The 20,501-nt window shown below is 38.4% G+C and overlaps 1 protein-coding gene across 1 annotated transcript in view; it reads left to right on the plus strand.

Annotated features, from left to right (window-relative positions):
• The window catches only part of LOC136879251 (tetratricopeptide repeat protein 17), a 293,085-nt gene that overhangs the window by 200,899 nt on the left and 71,685 nt on the right, over window positions 1-20,501 (plus strand). Inside the window, exon 16 of the mRNA XM_067153063.2 lies at window positions 19,354-19,504. Within this exon, the coding sequence (XP_067009164.1) occupies window positions 19,354-19,504 (151 nt within the window). The remainder of the gene's footprint in view (window positions 1-19,353; window positions 19,505-20,501) is intronic.

The raw sequence follows: 20,501 nt of genomic DNA on the forward strand, positions 1-20,501 counted from the left end.
AAGTCTCTTGAAAAGTGAAATCTTATTTTAAGCTCTTCCTCCCCGTACATTTCAAATGAATTACTACAATTTTGCAGCGGGCGACCCACAGTTAGACTAAACTTTCTTCCCGGAATCGTCTCAACATAATAATACAAATTACATGTTTCATAGAACATAACCTCTGACTGTGATTCACTCTCATTCGAGGTCAAACAGTGTTCTCGGCAGTGTTTAAGCATGGCCAGTTGAACATCGGTTTTAGACAGTGTCTAAGTGATTAAACAAACGTCTCTGCAATGCGGCAGCAATACTTAGGCATTGTTTAACTGTAGATGTTGTCTAAACACCGTTTCTGCAATTGGCCCATAAAGTCTTCTTTCTATGCATTTTGTACAGTTCTTGCATTTAAATCAGAAAAATACTGCAGCAAATTGACTTATGAGCATTTGTCTCTTAGATGTTTTATCCTATTTGTGAGTTTAGTTACGCATAAAACTGCTAAGCCCCGTTTTTGGCGCATAGCTTGTTATTATGTTATTCTATCAAACACAACAGTTATGCATAAAACTGCTAAGCACCCATTTTTTTAAGTTTCCCTTTATATTTGTACGTTAATTTAGACTATTTGAGGATCCTGGACAATTAACTTGAAGTGTACACTGAGAAATCTTTTGATTTAAAACAATAGCAATTTTATTTTCACTATTTTAGTCAAAGCACAAATACATTTGAATATACTTCTTAATCATGTTTAAATTAATAATAATAAGAAGAAGACTAACAATGTATCCATAATTTTATACATGTTCCACTAAGTTTTATGGTAAAATTATAATTTTTTAACATGGACTGCAAGCATTCAAATATAGATTGACAAAGTTCCACATCATCTAATACCAGGCAACAATCTTGACTTCAATATAAGTGTTTATATTACTTCAAGAAACACCGGGCGAGTTGGCCGTGCGCGTAGAGGCGCGCGGCTGTGAGCTTGCATCCGGGAGATAGTAGGTTCGAATCCCATTATCGGCAGCCCTGAAAATGGTTTTCCGTGGTTTCCCATTTTCACACCAGGCAAATGCTGGGGCTGTACCTTAATTAAGGCCACGGCCGCTTCCTTCCAATTCCTAGGCCTTTCCTATCCCATCGTTGCCATAAGACCTATCTGTGTCGGTGCGACGTAAAGCTCCTAGAAAAAAAAAAGAAAAAAACTTCAAGAAACTTACACCATTACACCATCAGTAGACAAACACGGCTGATCACTTGATAAAACATAATTACATAAGTACAATACGCCGTATGAACTCATTTGTACCTCAAAATGCTATCTAGCCATAAGTATTAATGTGGAATAGTGAACGTTCATAACTTAAGAACATTATATTTTAAACATGCATTATCCATGTACATAATAGTAATGTTAAGTTTTAATTCTCATATCATTTAACACAGACAATGCTTAAGCTAGGATGAAGAATATTTGCAAATTGACAATGTTTTTACCTATGTTATGTGACATTCTTATTGTATCATTAATGTTTTAATTACATGTTATGTTAGTCAGCTGAAGATAACCTTCACAAAGTTGAAACCAGTACTGTAAATTAACAATACGTAAATAAAGTATTGATTAGGTGGAAGCTTCAAAACTTCATATCTGTGAAGCACTTATTGTTCGTTTCTGTCTGTATCATTTGTTTTCTTTTCTTTTCTTCGTAGGCTAGCCCACTTTTTAGACTCAATTATGTTTTATATTAACTTTTTTTCACTGAATTTGTCTCGGCGAGTTATTTGTTGCTCCTTCTAGTGATGTAAATATTGGGTGTGTGTTTTTTTTATGTCATGTCTCCTTTGCTTTTCATTTGTTCTTTCATTATGTTTTTAGCACATTTTTAGCTTGTATTATGTAAATTACTTTACCCCCGCCCTTATTTCACTGAAGATGACTCAAACGAGTTGAAACATGTTTGAATTTTATTGCTCCATCTAATGTTGGAATTATGTTTTTTATTGAGTTAGGAGGGTACATTTAATTTTTTCCTTTGTAAATATGAAAGACATGTTAAATTATTTCTTTGATCATCTGATTGCTTTACAATTTTTCATTGGGCACGTTAGTTATAGATAGGTACTTACCGTATTTGTGTAAATGCAAGCAGCAAACGATAGCTAATATTCACAGAATAACCACCGACATTACACAGCTTTGCTAGCAGTAGACACTAATAGCAACTCAACAATTAATACTTTACGTGTATTGTAACACCAAACTAACCTTACCATAGTACTATTTGAGCCTATTCAAGAGGCGTTTACCTGCCATTCCCGCAAGTACAATAGAGGTCGAGTGTTGTTTAATTCATTGTTAGAAGTGGCGGACAAATGGGCGGCTCTATTAAGAGCAGAGTTACGTGGTCTTAGGTAAACTTCATGACATTGCCTGAGATATAAAAACATGTATGTCACACCAGTAGACTTACGAGGTTTTATAGTCGTAACCCTTCTGGGGATTACACAGCATTAAAGGTTTAAACATAATAATAATAATAATAATAATAATAATAATAATAATAATAATAATAATAAACTTTATAAAGGAAAATAATTATTTTCAGACCAGATCAAATAAAATCGAACACTCACGCATGACAAGGACAGGAATACATCAGAATATAACTACCAGGTTAGCCAACATGTCAGGTAAAAAAAGGAACAGAGATGGGAAGCAGTTGGGACCCTACCCGGGCCGTGAGAAGGTTTTGTGTTGCCGAGAAAACAAAATTAGCGGTGATTCTATTTAAGTACTAAATTTACTAAAATGATAATATTTAGAAAATAACATACAAACGGGGCCATCAGTGTTGCAAGTTAAGGTTAACACAGCAAATTTAGAGAGATGCACACAAGCTTCACAGCGGTGAATTTAAAATAACATACAGGAATAATTAGAAATATTTTAACCAAATACATTTAAAAGAAGAAACACATGCTCACAAACCACATAAAGAAGGAAAGAAAAGAAAATTTTAACCCAGAGCCCGCTCAGGAAACAACCTTTTCTGAAACACTTCCGAATAAGGAGCTTATCCTGAATGAGAGTATGCTAAGAAAAAACAGCACTGCTAGAAGCAGACCCGAGAGAAACTTAAATTTTACAAATTTTACACAATAAAAACAAAAGAAAAGGGAAGAAATTTTCTTTTTGGAGAACATAATGTTTGACCTGCTCATCAGACTTGATCCTATCAATAATAGCCTTTAATTCAGCATCATATTCTTGATGTTTACCAATATCTTTGAAAAGAAAAGGGAAATTAGTGAGAACTACATTAACAAAGGCCGAAACTTGTTCAGGAGATGGATTTGCAGGCTCTGATTGAGGATCAGAATTGCCAGGATAGAACATCCTACTGAGACTATCAGCAACAGCGTTTTCAGTGCCACGAATGTGGCAAGCTTCAAATTGAAAAGCTGAAATGCTTACTGCTCAACGTGCAAGACGACCAGTCCTTCTTGGTTAGGCCAGTACCCAACTCAGCGCCTGATTATCTGTTTCAAGATCAAAAGGGAGATGTTCAAGGTACATTCTATCTTTTTTTAAAGAGAAAACAACAGCTAAGGATTCTAATTCACAGATCGAATAGTTGCGTTCAGCAGGATTTAGACAACGGGAAGCATAAGAAATTGGACGACTTCCCTCTTCAAATTCCTGAAGAACACCAGATATTCCTATACATGAGGCATCGGTTTGAAGGATGAAACATTAAGAAATATCTGGTATAGCCAGAACAGGAGTATTACAAAAGGCAGATTTCAGGTCATAGAAAGCTTCAAGTTGGGCATCACCTCACTCAAATTTAGCATCTATTCTTCTCAAAGAATTTAATGGAGCTGCTCTTTCAGCAAAATTAGGGATGAATTTACAGAAGAAATTTACCATGCCAACGAACCTAGCTACAGTTTTGACATTTTTAAGGGTAGGAAAATTTTGAATAGCTGCAGTACGAGATTGATCAATAGAGACACCTTTCTCAGACACAATATGCCCTAAGAAGGACATCTGGGGTTGTGCGAAAGTAACCTTGCTAGCCTTAAGGGTTAGCCCTGCTTTACGGTGTCTTTCAAGGACTTCATTGAGATGGACAAGCTGCTCTTCAGAGGTTTCACTGAAAATAACAAAATCAAATAGTTCTATACAAATTGGAATTTAATGTCTGACAAAACATTATCTAGTAACCAAGTAACGACAGCAGCACCTGTACTGAAGATGAATGGGACGCGTTCAAACTCATAGAGGTTCCAATCAGTGGCAAAAGCAGTGAGGTGCTTGGATTCCTCAGCAAGAGGTATCTGATAATATGCCTGATTCAAATCAAATATGGTAAAAATTTTGGCATTAGCAAACCAAGAGAAACAAGAGTGCAAATCAGGAAGGGGAATAGATTGAAGTACAATTATATTGTTGAGCATCTGATAATCAACTACAGGCCTGAAACCACCCTGTGGTTTAGGGACAAGAAATATGGGAGAAAAATAAGCAGATTTAGAAGGACGTATTACACCATCAGTAAGGATTTGATCGATAATAGCCTTAAGGGCTTTCATTTTGGGAGGCGACAACCGATTCGGTGGAGAACAAACAGGTATATTGTCAGCGACTTCAATTTTGTACTCCAAAACATTGGTTACACCTAACTTATCGGAAAATACATCAGGAAATTTATCACAAAGATTCTTAAGTTGGTTGGCCTGATCATCAGGCGAATGATCAAAGTCAAAAGCTTTGGGTTCACCCGTGTCCTCAGAAACAGCATTAACATGACAAGGAAGAATAGGGGAGCGATTACACAACTTAGAGATTCTAACAGAAAATTTAAACTGGAACTCGTTGTACTGAAGGTCCAAAATCATACCAGTTTTGGCAATAAAATTTGCACCTAGAATGAAAGGACAAGATAAATCTTTTGCCACTAGCTCGGGCATTTTCCACGTGAAATTATGGATTCTTATTTCAGCATCCAGACATCCAATCACATTCAAGGAATTAGATTAGCTGTATGGCATGTTAAACATACAGGTTTCAAAGAAGGGAATTTGCAAACAGTTTTCATGGAATTATACCAGTTCTCACTCATCAAAGTGATGCTACTTCCCAAATCTACCAATGCATAGACAAGTTCATTGTTCACCTCTAAGCATATGTAAGGTAATTTACAAGGAGGGATAGCAGAAATGCCACAAGATTGTAGGAAATTGACACGAAGGTCAGACTGAGACCTATCATCCTCCACAGAATTGTGTAAATCATCATTTAATCAACAGCGATAACAGATTGAACATGAAACTACATTTTGAGGTTTTGGCACAAGAATTGGCAGTATTTATTTAATCGTGTCAGAAACATACATTATAAATTGGTGGTTAGTCATCTAGAATTACCATTACCAGAATGCCCAGACCTGGAAGAATTGCGAGGATATTGTCAAGAGAAATTTCTGTTCGGCCCACAGTATTGACAAGAATTATTGGTGGAAGTGACCCTATCCGCACCAGGTTTCGAATTGCCTAAGGGCCCAATCTTAGGAGAATTCCATTGGAAATGATCAGTGGAGTCACAATTAAAACATGCACGAGAATTATGTGGATTGGAAGAAAGAGAAGAAGCGGTTCTAGTAACCTATGGAAATGACATGCTCAAAGGAGGGGGAGCTAATGCAACATAGCTGGTAGGCATATCTAATACCTTTGGCAGAAACAATGATAGCTTCCAATTGAACAAAAGTAGTTGATCGCGGGGAAAGAGCAAGATATGACCAATAATTAGTGGCAAGACACTCAACAATGCTGCTAACCATTTGAGACTCAGAATAGTTGAGCATTAAAATTCTAGCGTAGAACTTCATGTCCTGAATATATTTAGACAACGATTAATTCAAATGCTGCACTCTGAAGTAATGTTTTTTGCACCAAGGAAGACAAGGCACGAGAAGGAATAAAGAGTTCAAGTATATGTGCATGAAACTAATCCACTATCCATCTTTCAGAAATGGCTCTAATGATATGCTCAGAAAGAGCTCCAGATACATGTGGATATAAAACTTGGAAGAAATGATCACTACTTAAATTGTATACAATAACCTGATCTTTAAATTCAATTAAAAATCGAAGGAAAGAAATGACCTCATCAATCGAGTTAGCAATGAACTTTAACACACTCTTAAATACAGGAGTTAATGGGTGAGGTAAATTGGAAAAAATCTGGGAGACAGCAGGTGTAGGAAGTACCTGAGAAGAACTAGAGTGGTTCTGAGAAGGAATTACAGCAGCATAGTAATCCTGATTCAAATGCCCTTGAGAAAAGGATGGAGTACTGAAAGTGAGGTTAGGACTAGCATTGGACTGCAATGAAACAGGCGCAGATATTCTCATTTGCGAAACATTCCCACAAATTTGAGAAACCACCGAAGCATTTGATACAGGTGACACTTGGACATGGGAATATTTTTGCATTAATGCATGAGAAACAGGTTGTGTAGCAACAGAAGGTTGACACAAAGACACAGTAGTATTACCAGGTGGCATAGGAATAAAAGACTTACCAACTTGTGTAGAAGAACCATTACATTCATTACTTACAGGCAGAGGAGCACTTGTACAGAGAGCAGAAGAAGATTGCAGGGGAACATTATTACTAGTTACCACAGTGCAAGTTTGGGAGGCAGTAGATACAGAAATTGTTTCACTTTCACAAGATTCAGACGGAGTAGACGCTTGCACTTCAGCGCTGGAATTAGGCAACGCGTTGCCTTCAAGCAAGGCTACTATTTTATAAAAAATGCGAGGAAACTGTGTCAATAAGGATTCACACTCCTGTCGCTCGTTTGCTGTCGTTTGCACATGTGTTAATTGAGCATTAGATGGCTCGGAGAAACAGAAGGACAAAAGAATGGCGTTAAATTCTGAGAATTTGTCTCTAAGATTGTCAAAGATGCACACACTTCGTCTGTCATTAACTCAGGAATTGGCACCAATAAATTGCTTCAACAGGCCTGTGTCATTTCTAACCTTTCCTGTCGAAAGACATGTTGGCAACAAGAAACAGCAATACAAGATACTTCTTTAGGTATTTTTACTAAAAACAATCACCGTTAATCTCCTTTCATCAGCAACCACAGTCTGCTACCATTAAGTAACCCTTCCGGGGATTACACAGCATTAAAGGTTTAAACATAATAATAATAATAATAATAATAATAATAATAATAATAATAATAATAATAATAATAAAAAACTTTATAAAGGAAAATAATGATTTTCAGATCAGATCAAATAAAATCGAACACTCACGCATGACAAATACAGGAAAACGTCAGAATATAACTACCAGGTTAGCCAACATGACAACTAAAGGAACGGAGATGGGAAGCGGTTGGGACCCTACCCGGGCCATGAGAAGGTTTTGTGTTGCCAAGAAAACTAAATTAGCGGTGATTCTATTTAAGTACTACATTTACTGAAATGATAAACATTTAGAAAATAACATACAAACGGGGCCATCAGTGATGCAAGTTAAGGTTAACACAGCAAATTTAGAGAGAGTCATCATCATACAAGCTTCACGGTGGTGAGTTTAAAGTATCATACAGAAATAATTAGAAATATTTTAAACAAATACATTTAAAAGAAGAAACACACGCTCACAAACCACACCTACAAGTTAAGGCATAAAGAAGGAAAGAAGGTGAAAATAATTAAAATCTTAACCCAGAGCCCACTCAGGAAGCAACCTTTTCTAAAACACTTCCGAATAAGGAGCTTATCCTGAACGAGACGAAGCAGCACTACTAGAGGCAAACCCGAGGGAAACTTAAAGTTTACAAATTTTACACAATTAAAACAAAAGAAAAGGGGAAGGAAATTTTATATAATTACAACACAATCTATAAAGCCAAAACGAAAAGGGAAATGCTTCTAAAACAAAATGAATATGACTAGCCGCGAAGACTAAGTCATGTGAAATTAAAAATGGCGAATGGAAGAAGTCCCGGGTAAACTCCGGAGGGTAAAGAAAAGTTAAATCAAGAAACTACATTTGAAAGTTAAAAGCCCGAACCATGAATTAAATAGTGCTTACCTCGGAGGGCCGGGAGACCCATCAGATGGAGGAGACTACTTCTCCCTTTGCTGGTCCAACAAGAAAGACAGAGGGAACAAGCTTGGCTCTCGCGTAGTGGCCAGCCGCCGGAAGTGGTGAAATTGAGAAACAACCAATTAGCTCACCTGCATATCTTGCATTCACCAATAGTAAAGGGTTTTATTTTGGCTAATGGGGGCCCAGAGAAAACTGATGACTAAAATACCAGTCATAGCTTTGAGAAATTTCCATTCTGATGCAACCGGAAACTACTCGAAGCATCTTGCCAAAACTGGCACGTGCAATTTCACCGTGCCCCAAAAGTTATAAAGACAATACCTTTACGGAAAAAATGATCTACACATAAAAAATCGCCGAAAACAAAACACCCTAAAATTATTTAACATTTTTCCCTTAAAAAAAGAGCAGCGGCTGGCTCGGTGAGGAAAGCAACGGGAAACTACCTCACTCCTCATTTCTCTAGTACGCCTCTTCAGGGACGCCAGGCTATTTATGACAGCTCTTGGCGGAGCTGCAGAGGATCAAACCAGCCTTCAGGCTGAATACCCAACATACAACATACAAAAAAAAAAAAAAAAAATCTTTTTTTAAATATTACACACAGTCAATCTTGAGGGTAAAAACAATTCACTCATTTTAGCACTCTAACAAGAGTAACATTCTAAGGTCGAGAATGATACGAGGTATAATTTATTTTGAATAACTCTTTAAAAATGCGAGAAAGACTACGAGCTTTTATCCAGCAGAAAGATCGAACATAAATCCATATACCACGCTCCAAAACCTAAAAATTGTGAAAAATCAGACTTAACGAGGTTTTAGAAGTAAGCCGACAATATACAGTATTTCACTTGCAAAATAGTTAACAGTCGTTGTAATGTTATCGATTATTACTATCGCTCTTTTGTGTTTAAATATTGCATTGTTGGCTACAGTCCTGAACAAAGGATATAGTGCAGTCAAGAAAATACAAATAAAAATCAGCTGATTCTTGTATACCGATCAGTTGTAGTTCTGAGTAAGTTGTTCAAGTGTCCGTAATTGATACTTTGCACTCTTGATCTTTCAATATTTAAGAGCGGTTAGTTGATAATAATCAAATTCCTATATCCCAATGGGCTACTATAGTAAGGGGCTTCTATAGCAACTCTCCATTCAGTTGTTATAGCTCCTTCATGCAAACAATAAATTCAGGAATTGAAGGAAAAATCCAAAGAAAAGCAGCTCGATTTGTTCAGGGTGATTTACGATAAAAGAGTAGTGTTACAAAAATGTTGGGCTGGGAAGACTTGGGAGAAAGGAGGCAATCTGCTCGACTAAGTGGTATGTAATACCAGTATAGTTGGTCTGTTATTGGACATTATAAATTCTCCAGCTAACTCATTCCTGGTTGCCAGCGTTTTGCTGCAGTGTGCTAAGTTGGGCTCATCAGTTGGTAAATAGCACACCTACTAAGACGCATGGCTAGGGCACACCATGGAGGCCACTGTGTAGGCTACTTGGAGCCACCGGCAGTCACTATGAGAGACTTTGTCTCATTTTCAAAAGTTGATGCCTGCCTGGCCATCAGATGATAAAGATGTTGATTCCCATAGGGAACCTGAAATATTTGTTCCGAATGAGTAAATTTATAATACCAATATAGTTGCTCCTTCGTTGGTATGTTCTGAGCTCTCACTGGAGAGATGGCATGGAATGACATTAGTAGACATATAAGTTTGAGTGGTGTCTTTAAAAGTAGGAAAGATCATAATATGAAGATAAAGTTGGAATTCAAGAGAAAAAATTGGGGCAAATATTTGTTTATAGGAAGGGAAGTTAGGGACTGGAATAACTTACCAAGGGAGATTTTCAGTAAATTTCCAATTTCTTTGTAATCATTTAAGAAAAGGCTAGGAAAATAACAGATAGGGAATCTGCCACCTGGACGCCTGCCTAAATGCAGATCAGTAGTGATTGATAGAAGCAGTGCCAGGACTCAGCTAAGGGCCCTGTGGTCGCCAGCCCATGCTCCCAAGTTAAGAGCCCCTAGGGTCCCATTTAGTCACCTCTTACAATAGGCAGAGGATACCATGGGTGTATTCTACCACCCCCACCTGCAGGTTGAATAGAGTGGAAGGTTGGATGGAGAAAATTGGGAAGGACTGAACCAAAGTGATTGCAAGTTATGAATCTCATTCCGTATTGACGGTTATCACAACGAATCACAACGTCCCTCCCTCCCTGCCCCTCCCCCTCCATTACCCCTCCCAACCACATCGACACAGATACACAGTAAGCCACACACAGGCTTAGTTGTCAATGTGACTTGAGACCGACAAGGTCATCTCCATTCGAGACGACAACTTTTAGTTACAAGTAAGTCATATGAGTTTTCTTTTCGTACATCATTTTTAACTTGTTCTTCATCCACTCATATATTCCTTTTTTCTCATTACAGATGTTACACGTTTTATTTGTAGTATTGACGGTCTCACTACACTCCTCAGCATAGTGTTTTATTTAACAGTCAGCAAGATCTATTAGACGAGAGGACTTTGCACCTCAATGTGTTTTTAACTCACTAATCATGATCACTGTCACTTCACATCATTACGTTTTTTAATTTGTTTGTATATTATGTAATCATTGTTTTACTACTGAAGATGGCCTTGAGATTAGGCTGAAACATGTATAGACTTTGCTTCATCTAACAGATGACTTGAATTGTATTGATAGGAGGATTTTATAAATATTTTCTTTTGTAAAGTGAACCAAAGTGATGATGGGGAGACAGGAGATGATGGAGAGGCCACCACTGATCTGCATTTAGAACTGCCGCCGTTTGGCAAGTTTCCAAACAATTGTTTACCTAGGTTTTCTTACATGATTTCAGAGAAGTTAGAAATTTATCCAACATCTCTCCTGGTAATTTATATCCAACCCCTAGTTTCTCTTCCTATAAAATATTTGCCCTAATTAGTCCATTTGAAGTCCAACTTAACCTTCATACTATATTCTTTCTATGTTAAAAATTTCCATTCAAGCGCCACCTTGTTTGGTAACAATGTGCTTTGCTAAATACTTCAAAAGTGTGGTGGAGTACCAAAAGTTCTGGGAGACTATCAAATGAATGATAGATTATTTAAAGCAAGTGGCTATGGAGCTTGAGTTACATAGCCGTCAGCTTGCATTCGGGAGATCGTGGATTCGAACCCCACTTTCAGCAGCCCCGAAGAAGGTTTTTGGTGGTTTCCCATTTTCACACCAGGCAAGTCCTGGGGCTGTACCTTAATTAAGGCCAAGGTCACTTCCTTCCCACTCCTAGCCCTATCTCATCGTCGCCATAAGACCTATCTGTGTAAGTCCGACGTAAAAAGTAAAAGAAAGTAAAAAAGAAAAAAGGAAAAAAAAATAAAAGAAAGAAAAGCAGTCAATGGAATTAATGTTGACAATTGGGCTGCAGAGAGAATTGATACTTCAAGGGTAATCCCAAGAATAAGGTCTCCTATTTTTTTATAAATACAGAACTCTGTTTGTGTAGCTGTTGGTCACAATATTGTGAAGAGTGTTTCCTGCGCTCGCATATAAACTTGCACACACCGTGCTGAGGCACTCAAGTCTTGGCTTGGCAGTCGTTGAGAATGGAGCTCCCGTTGGATGTTACTGCCAAGTGTGAAGTGCGCACAGTTATTTGGTTTTTGAACGCAAAATGTACTGAACCGATTGAAATCCATTGCCAATTGACGGAAGTGTAGGGTAAGTCGTGCATGAATGTCAAAAATGTTTGTAAGTGGTGTAGAGAGTTTGCAGCCGATCGGACTGAAATTCACGACGAACAAAGGAGCGGGAGGCTGTCAATTTCCGTCGAGACATTCGTGGAGGTTGAGCAAATCATGCGTGAAGATCGGCGGATCACTCGGGATGATCTGTGCACGTTGGTTCCTGAGGTTTCTTGAAACGCCGCTCACAGAATTTTAACAGAAAAGTTGGAATACCGGAAGGTGTGCGCAAGATGGGTGCCACGCATCCTGACTGAAGACCACATGCGGCAACGAGTTGATTCTTCCCATGCATTTCTTCAATGCTTTGCAGCCGTACAGTTTCAGTGGAACATCATCACCCACCCACCATATAGCCTGGACTTGGCACCCAGTGACTATCACTTGTTCCTAAAGTTGAAAGAATATTTGGCTGGAAAGCGATTCAGCACAGACAACGAGGTGAACGATGAGGTTTACAACTTGCTGAACAGCATGGCGGTGAGCTGGTATGACATGGGCATATAAAAACTGTCACAGCGTCTACAAAAATGCATTGACCGAAATGGTGATTCTGTAGAAAAATAGCTAAATGTTCAAGCTGTAAAATGACATAAACCATCGTAGAAATAAATAGGTTTATGTATTTATAAAAAAATAGGAGACCTTATTTTTGGGATTACCTTCGTAGAATGAGTTCTTGGTTCAAGGTACTTACAGGGGTTAGAAAAGACAGTAATCTTTCACTTTTGTTGTTCATGTTTTACATGTATCATCTACTGAGAGGTATTGAAACAGGAACGCCTGTACTTCAGTTTTGCGGAGAGCCTGGATAACGCCAAGGCGTGTACGGTTCATGCTTTAGAGAGTATGAGAGAAGGGTAGTGAAATAAGTTCATATTTAAAGTGGAACTTGCAGTTTATTCAAAAGAAATGCATAGAAATTAATCACCTTTTACAGATGAATAGTTTGAATGCCCTTGAAGATGTGGAGGAGGCGTTGTTCTGCGGCGTCGGCGTCGTCTCCTGTCGTCGGCGCCGGTGCCGTCCCACGTCGTCGAAGTCGTCACACGTTGTCGGAGTTGACCCACGGCTGTTGTCAGCCCTTGATGTTGACGGAGACTCGAACCTGGGGCGGTCGTCTGATGATAATGCAGCGTGGAATAGATGTTAAGTTTTTGTATTCCACAAAGTCCTATGAAAGGAGCAGATAAATGTAGAACTTTCGTACAGAATGTCAGTGGAATCTGATACGACACTTCTCTACCACACTGCACTGCGAATTAAGGCGAGACACTGTTAATTGGTTGAATAGGTTCCACAGTAAATGGTGTTGGACGCACTTTTGAAAAAAAGATGAATTCAAAGTCGCAGTTCTGTGAGAATAATGCAATAGGCACTATCGAACTTGAAATGATCAGCAATGAAAATAATCTGGAACTTTCCGAGATGCGATAGTTTAGCACTTCATTCAGTCTCTAAAGAAAATAAATTAAGTTCTTTGGACACAGTCTCTGCACTGTTTGCAACAAGTACATGCCATGTCCTAGCACACACACACACTCGTAGAAATAAATTAAAGCTTCTTCGAAAACATAAAGAAACAGTTTGACAGTCTTGTGAAAGGGAACCAAGTTCTGTTACGACTCAGTCTTAACAAAATTACGTAACTTCTCAGAGGTAAGGTGATCACTGAGGCACAATATTATACGTAAATTTAGACAGTCTTTATGAGGGGAATTGACACAGTCCCTCGGAAAAAAAAAAAAAGTACCGTATTCCACGAATCAGCACTGTACTTGAAAGGAAATATCGGCACAGTTTTATGAAAGTAAATATGAGCACAGTTCTGTGAAATGGATTGACACAGTCTTTTAGAAATGAAGATTGGCACAGTTTTATGCAAAGAAAATGTTGACACTGTTTTTCTCATGGAGTGATTGACACAGTCTTTGAAAGAAAAGTAGGCACTGTTCTTTATGAAATAAAGTGACACTGTCCATAAAAGAATTGTTCTGTCACTAGGGCACAATTCTACGAGATAGCCTAACGCAGTCTCTTGTAGAGGAAACAACTAAAGCACAGTCTTTATGCCGTAAGTCCTTTAAACACAGTTTCAAAATGTACAGTCTCTTCAATTACACAGTTCACAAAACGAAATGAAGTTACACGGCTCGGCAGACTGATATTAACAAGAATAAGCTTTCGCTTACATGCAAAGTTAGAGTCCACAGAGAAGGCCTTCAACAGTAGTATTACGTACTTTCGTACCCCGGTCCTCAGCCGGACAGAGTAACGAACCGCATCACATAGCGAGGCGACTGGTTCACGACGATGTGCTCGCTCGCACACACACACACTGAGACATCCAGTGACTCACTGACCCACTCAAGGCTGGCGATTTCCTTTTATTGTCGAAGGTCGGACGGCGTGACTGTAAATGTGAGCATCTTAAAAAATTCATATCTCGGCCATCCTTCCGCCGATTTTAATGAAATTTTGGTTAGCAGCATTTATTGTCCAGGCCTACCAGGTGACGTTCTCAAAATTATGATTTAACCTTCCGTTCATGATGAAATGCCATAGAACAGAAGAGAACTTTCTGTGTGATGTCACGTGTCCTTGGCTGGCACTCTGGAGCAGCGCTTGCTTGCATGCTGTCTCCCACAATGCCTGCGTGCTCGGCACTCGTTTTGAATGCATACAGCCGGGTGTTAGCGAATTCCTCTCAAGAAATACATGAACGCGAATGCTCGCAGGGCATTCCCGTTTCAGTATAAAGTGGCAGGGGGAGATTAAGTTAGGTGTAAATCTAGCAAGTAGTTTGGCCTATTCTGATGACTTGATCTTAAAGGCAGATTATCCTGAAAGCCTGCAGTTTAGTGTCTTGGAACTTGAAAATAAGTGCAATGTGTGTGATATGAAAATTAGCTTTTCCAAGACTAAAGTGATGTCAGTAGGTAAGAAGTGTAAGAGAGTTGAATGTCAGGTTGGGAAAACAAAGCTGGAACAGGTAGGTAATCTATTTATATATAAAATAACATGTACTGACTGACTGACTGACTGACTGACTGACTGACTGACTGATTCTTCATCAATAGAGTTAAAATAATGTATTAATAAGGTCCACCTTTTCAATACAAACTGTACAGAGTTTAAATTACATATATGTTTAGGGACTAGTTTCGACCTAACAGTAGGTCATCATCAGCCTATAACAAATTAAATACAAAGTATCGAAGAAATTAAACAACGTAAAGACACATAAGGTCTCAAAATTGTACATACCACGTGAGAAACAGACATAAGATATGAGAGATGTGCTGCACTATGTTAAAAAATAACTCTATGATATTTTTATGAGGATACATATAGCTCAAAAACTGAAGATGTTACAGACGTGGAAATTAGTGCTTGGTATCTGCTTTAAAGAAAACCACACACTTTTTGTTTTCGAAAAATCCACTTAAGGGGGTGAAAAGCATTGAAAAAGGGCTGAATATTTAAAATGAGTTTATCTCATAAACTTAACTTGTTACACACATGAAAATTGTTATTTGGAATCTCCTTTAAAAATAAAGAAACAGACATTTTTTGGACAATCCACAGAAGAGGTTGGGGGTGGGGGTGGGGGTGGGGGGGAGGATTGGGAAGAAGTGAAGGAGTTCAATTCTTTTTATGAGGATACTTATGTTCAAAAACTGAAGATGTTACAAATGTGGAAATGGATATTTGGAATCTCCTTTAAAAATAAACACTTTTTTTTTTTTTTTTTGTCGACTTGAGAGAGGACTGTTTGTAATCTGTAAAACTCGATTTCACATGTTCCAAAATTTCCTCTGCCGGTAGCCTGGTTATCTTAGCCCCAAAAGGCAATACCAGAAACTTGTTTCACAGAGGTGCTAGGGTAAATGAAACTCAAATTTTTTGGTGAGTTTTTATACTTTAGGGATTTTTAGATAATATTGTGGTGCAGTACTGAGGAACGATTACTTTTATAAAAGTACAAAATCCACACGAGCGAAGTAACAGCTAGTTTCAAGTATTTAGGGTGTGTATTCTCCCAGGATGGTAGTGTAATGAATGGGATTGAATCACAGTGCTGTAAAGCTAATGCAGTGAGCTTGCAGTTGCGAGGAAGTCAGCTCCCGAACGAAACTATCTTTACATCGGTCTGTTTTCAGACCATCTTTGCTATATGAGAGTGAAAGCAGGGTGGACTCAGGATATCTTATTCATCAGTTAGATGTAACAGACATGAAAGTAGCGATCCCTGGTACAAACAAAGGGGAACAATGACAGGAGGGTACTCGGAATGAGGAGATAAAGGCTGAAGCTGTACACACAAATTGGCTTCAATGGTGGGGTCATGTCAGGTGAGTGGAGGAGGATAGGTTACCTAGGAGTGTGATGGACTCTCTTATGAAGGGTAAGAGAAGTTGAGAGAGACCAAGACGACGATGGTTATACTCTGTTTCTAATTATTTAAATATAAAAGGTCGTCATCATCATCTGCAGTTTCCAGCTGTTGGCCGGGTCTGCGTCATTTAAATATAAGACGTTTAGGACTAAATGAGGTCACAAAGCTAGTTACAGATAGGGGATTGTGGCGGTGGTTAGTAAATCCACAGAGGCTTGCAGACTGAACATTGAAAGGCATAACAGTGTATAATGATGTATGTATAGTACATTAGGGTGACCAGATGTCCAGTTTTTAACGGACTTGTCCCTATTCTCAGCTTCTTGTTCTCTCCTTTGAGAAGTGTGTGCTCAGGATCCCAAATGTCCCAATTTAAAAAAAGTATTTTCTTGTTTCTCTACACTATTTTAAATAATTTTCTCTGTCCCTCAGAGTCTAGCCACCTGAGCATATCCAATTTAACTTCTTCATCTGAACCAAAGCATTGATTTCCTGGAAATTTCTTCAAATGGTCTGAAGAGGTGAAAATCAAGACGGTACAAGTTCTGGACTGTATGGTGGACGGTTGAGTATCTCCCAGCTCTACTTCTCAGTTCGCGCATGAACAGAAACTGTAACATGGGGTAAACATTGTCACCTTTTTTGCTCGGTGGCGTAGAGTCTGAATGTTTTCATCGCACTATAGTGGCTTGCTTGCTTTTTTTTTTTTTTTTTCTCCAAGCGTTACGGGGGAGTATGTGTGGTAAAATTGGTAAAAAAGTGACATTTTATGATTATTATCTCATAATAATAATAATAATAATAATTGATCTCTCCTGAATAATTTGATTCATTATTTGTTGAATAATTCCAATTGGAAGTGTAGTTTTTATCCTTTGAAAATTAATAGTACAAGTGTAAAAAAAATCCAGTCGTTCTGCATTGACTTGCTTAAGTATCTCTGTCTCTGGAACTTTTCAAACTACACGGCTGTGGTTTTCAGCTATTTACTCCTTGAATCCATGTTAATGTTCGAGGTAAGAGTTTGGATGCACTGTATGAACAGAAATGGCAGTATGGCACATGGATTTTGTGGATTTACTTTATGTTTCTGGTGTTTTATAGGTGTCGAACTGTAAACCTAGTGGTTTGGTGTGTTATTACATGTTCTTACATCTCTTTTCAGCATGACGAAAAGAAAGGGTTGTTTTAAGAAGCAAAGTTTGCATGGAAATCGGCATTCGACGGGATCTGATGCAATGCTGATCCCGAAATAGATGTTTCACAGATTTGTGAAAAGGACATGCGCACTAGTGCTTTGAGGAGGAAACTTGGAAACCATGAGGATTTACTTATTGACAAAGAAGATCATATAAACAGCATACTATCTGCAGTGATTGAAGCTATTAAACCAGTATATAGAGATTTAGCTCATCCTGACTGTCTTTCCAAATGTCTCCACGCTTGAACGCAAAACCCGAAGGAGTCTTTCAATAATGTCATTTGGACTCGCATACCAAAAAGTGTCTTTGTAGGAATGAAAACTGTATGCTTGGGTGTTTATGATGCTGTGATAATGTTTAATGATGGTAATAAAGGAAGAATTAGGGTACTAGAGCAACTTGGTATAACTCCAGGAGCCAACATACTGCAAGCCTTCCAGGGAATGGATGGAACTAGGATTATGAAAGCCCAGAGTGCAGCAGAGGAAATTACTAAAAAAAGCAAGAGGCAGGAAAAGAAGGAAGCTTCTAGGTTTGCAGGATGATCAAGAACAGGAACCAGATAGTCGTGATTGTGGGGCTGGCTATTTCTAGGAGCTCGCATGCCTCCATATGAGAGTTAATATCAAGTGAAACTTTAAACTTGATTTCCTGAGAATAACATTTTTTTAAATATTTGACCCAGTATCTCAGGAACTATTACAGATACATATATCAAATTTTGCACTATGTTACCTCTTAGTATACTGCAGCTAGTGAACCACCAAAAGATTTCTGCCGCTAATGGTTTTTTACTACAGAAGAAAAAGTGGACTTTTAAAAGAAAAAATGAATATCATTTAAAAAATCATAACTTACTATTTATTTGTCTGTAGATTCTGATTCTAGTTCAGTAACCAGATAAAGATCTATCTGTCAAAGGTACTGATATAATGGGTCATCAATATTGCAAATTTAACATTGTAGGTGTAGGGCGTACGTACTTCCCTTAAATGGTTCACTCAAGTTTCGTTGCAAGTCTCCACACCTTCCAGAAAGTCACATGACCTTCATCACTGGCTGCACAGTGCGTACTGACTTTACGTATGCTGCTGCGTATGAAATATTGCAATCGTTGTGCTGAGGTTTTCAAAAACTCCCACTGATTGTTGTGTAGTGTTGGTTCAGTGCCTCTGACAGTTATAGCTTGGCTGGGATACGATTTATGGGCAGGGTTTATTCGGCCCTCTTCAAAAAATCTGCACCATCTCAAGTTGTTGCTGTGATCCAGAGGATGGGCACCATACACTTACAACTTTTCTGTGTGAAATTCACTCGACGTTTTTTCCTCTTGCCCACAAAAACCCTCTGCATCTTGTTGCTCCACACATGTGGACGATGCTAACACGCCATCTTTGCTCGCTAGTTACCACTCGTTCTGCCAGAACATCTGATCGAGCCATTGCTGTCTGCAGTACAAGATTCAAACTGTTTGCCAGCTTTGGACATCCAGACCTAAATAGTTCTTCATCAAAAGATGTTGTGCTCTACTTTTCGATCTGCTGTTGAACTTATATATTAGTAGTAATTACTATTTTAAATAAAACTGGACACTTGCTGCTCACTAATATTATATAGACCCATAGAAATAGTGAATGTTGATACATATCAGCTGTAATAAATTAGTGGTCCATTTCTTTGTATTGTAAATCTCGTGACCTGCAGTACGTGCTTGGTCTTCTCAAGATCAAATATGACAAATCAAAACTGAATAGTTAGAATCTTCCATATCTAAATTCTCCATGTCATATCACTGGTGTAAAATTAAATTAGTTTTTTGGAAACAGTTCTGTTAATTATACTCTTTTGTTCCAGTTCCTGTGGCATTAACGGACGATGCCTGGCTTCACGTTTATGATAAGAGTGGCACTTACCCACTGTCCCCTGGCGAGTGTGAACGTATAAAAAATGTTGACTGGGGCCAGCAAATAGCCACATGGCTTTCTTCTGCTACTGGAGGCATTACGTGAGTACATCTGCAACAGTGTTGTCCTCTTGTTTTGCCTTAAGCCCGTACCACAGCTCTTTGTGGCATAGTCCTGCAAGACAGTGAGAGGAGGTTGACACTTCATCATCTCAATGTGTGGATATGAGCCAAACAGTATCTCCTACTTTTCATAACATTTGTAATTCTCATTGGAGAATTTATTCATCTGCACAGTTAGAGGAAGTAATGTACAGTGTGAAGCTTAATGTGTGAAAATGAAAATCCACAGCCTGTTTCCGGTCATTCGACCGAGTCTGGAATGGAATGAATGAAGCCCCCATCTAGCGGCGAGGATAGTGATCTGTGCCAGCTGTCGAAGCCTCTAGGGCAATGATTAATGAATGGCAGATAAAATAAAATGATATTGGAGTGTGTTGCTGGAGTGAAATATGACAGGGCAAACCAGAGTATCTGGAGACAAGCCTGTCCCACCTCTGCTTTGTCCAGCACAAATCTCGCATGGAGTGATCAGGATTTGAACCACGGAATCCAGTGGTAAGAGGCCGGCATGCTGCTGTCTGAGACATGGGGGCTCTTAATGTGTGAACAGTTTTTTATTATTAAATAAAACATGGAGCAGATTTCAGCAAATATGATGAAGAACGAGGTAGGTTGGTGAAGCATGTAAGAGGAAGTAAGTCTGATGTAAGTAAGCAACGGATAATACAAAATACCAAGGAAGGATTGCAAAGGATCATGAAGTAGTTAATGACTGAGAGGGTCAACTGCTAATACTTAATGTCTTTCAATGCATTTAGAATTTTATACTGATACAGACTCTTTTAACAAGTTTTTCATTATGTACTCTTTGTTTTGTAACAATATTCTAAGAATAGAATTAGATGTTTGTATTTTACAGGGTGATATATTTATGGTTTTGAAATCATTTAACCAAGAACAGTTCAGCAGTTATTAAAATGTTTATAATTACAGTAGAAGTCCATTATAGCAAGAATTCATAACACTATAGCGGATT

Source organism: Anabrus simplex, chromosome 8 (genome assembly GCF_040414725.1).
Source record: "Anabrus simplex isolate iqAnaSimp1 chromosome 8, ASM4041472v1, whole genome shotgun sequence".
NCBI classification, from domain to species: Eukaryota; Metazoa; Arthropoda; class Insecta; order Orthoptera; family Tettigoniidae; genus Anabrus; species Anabrus simplex.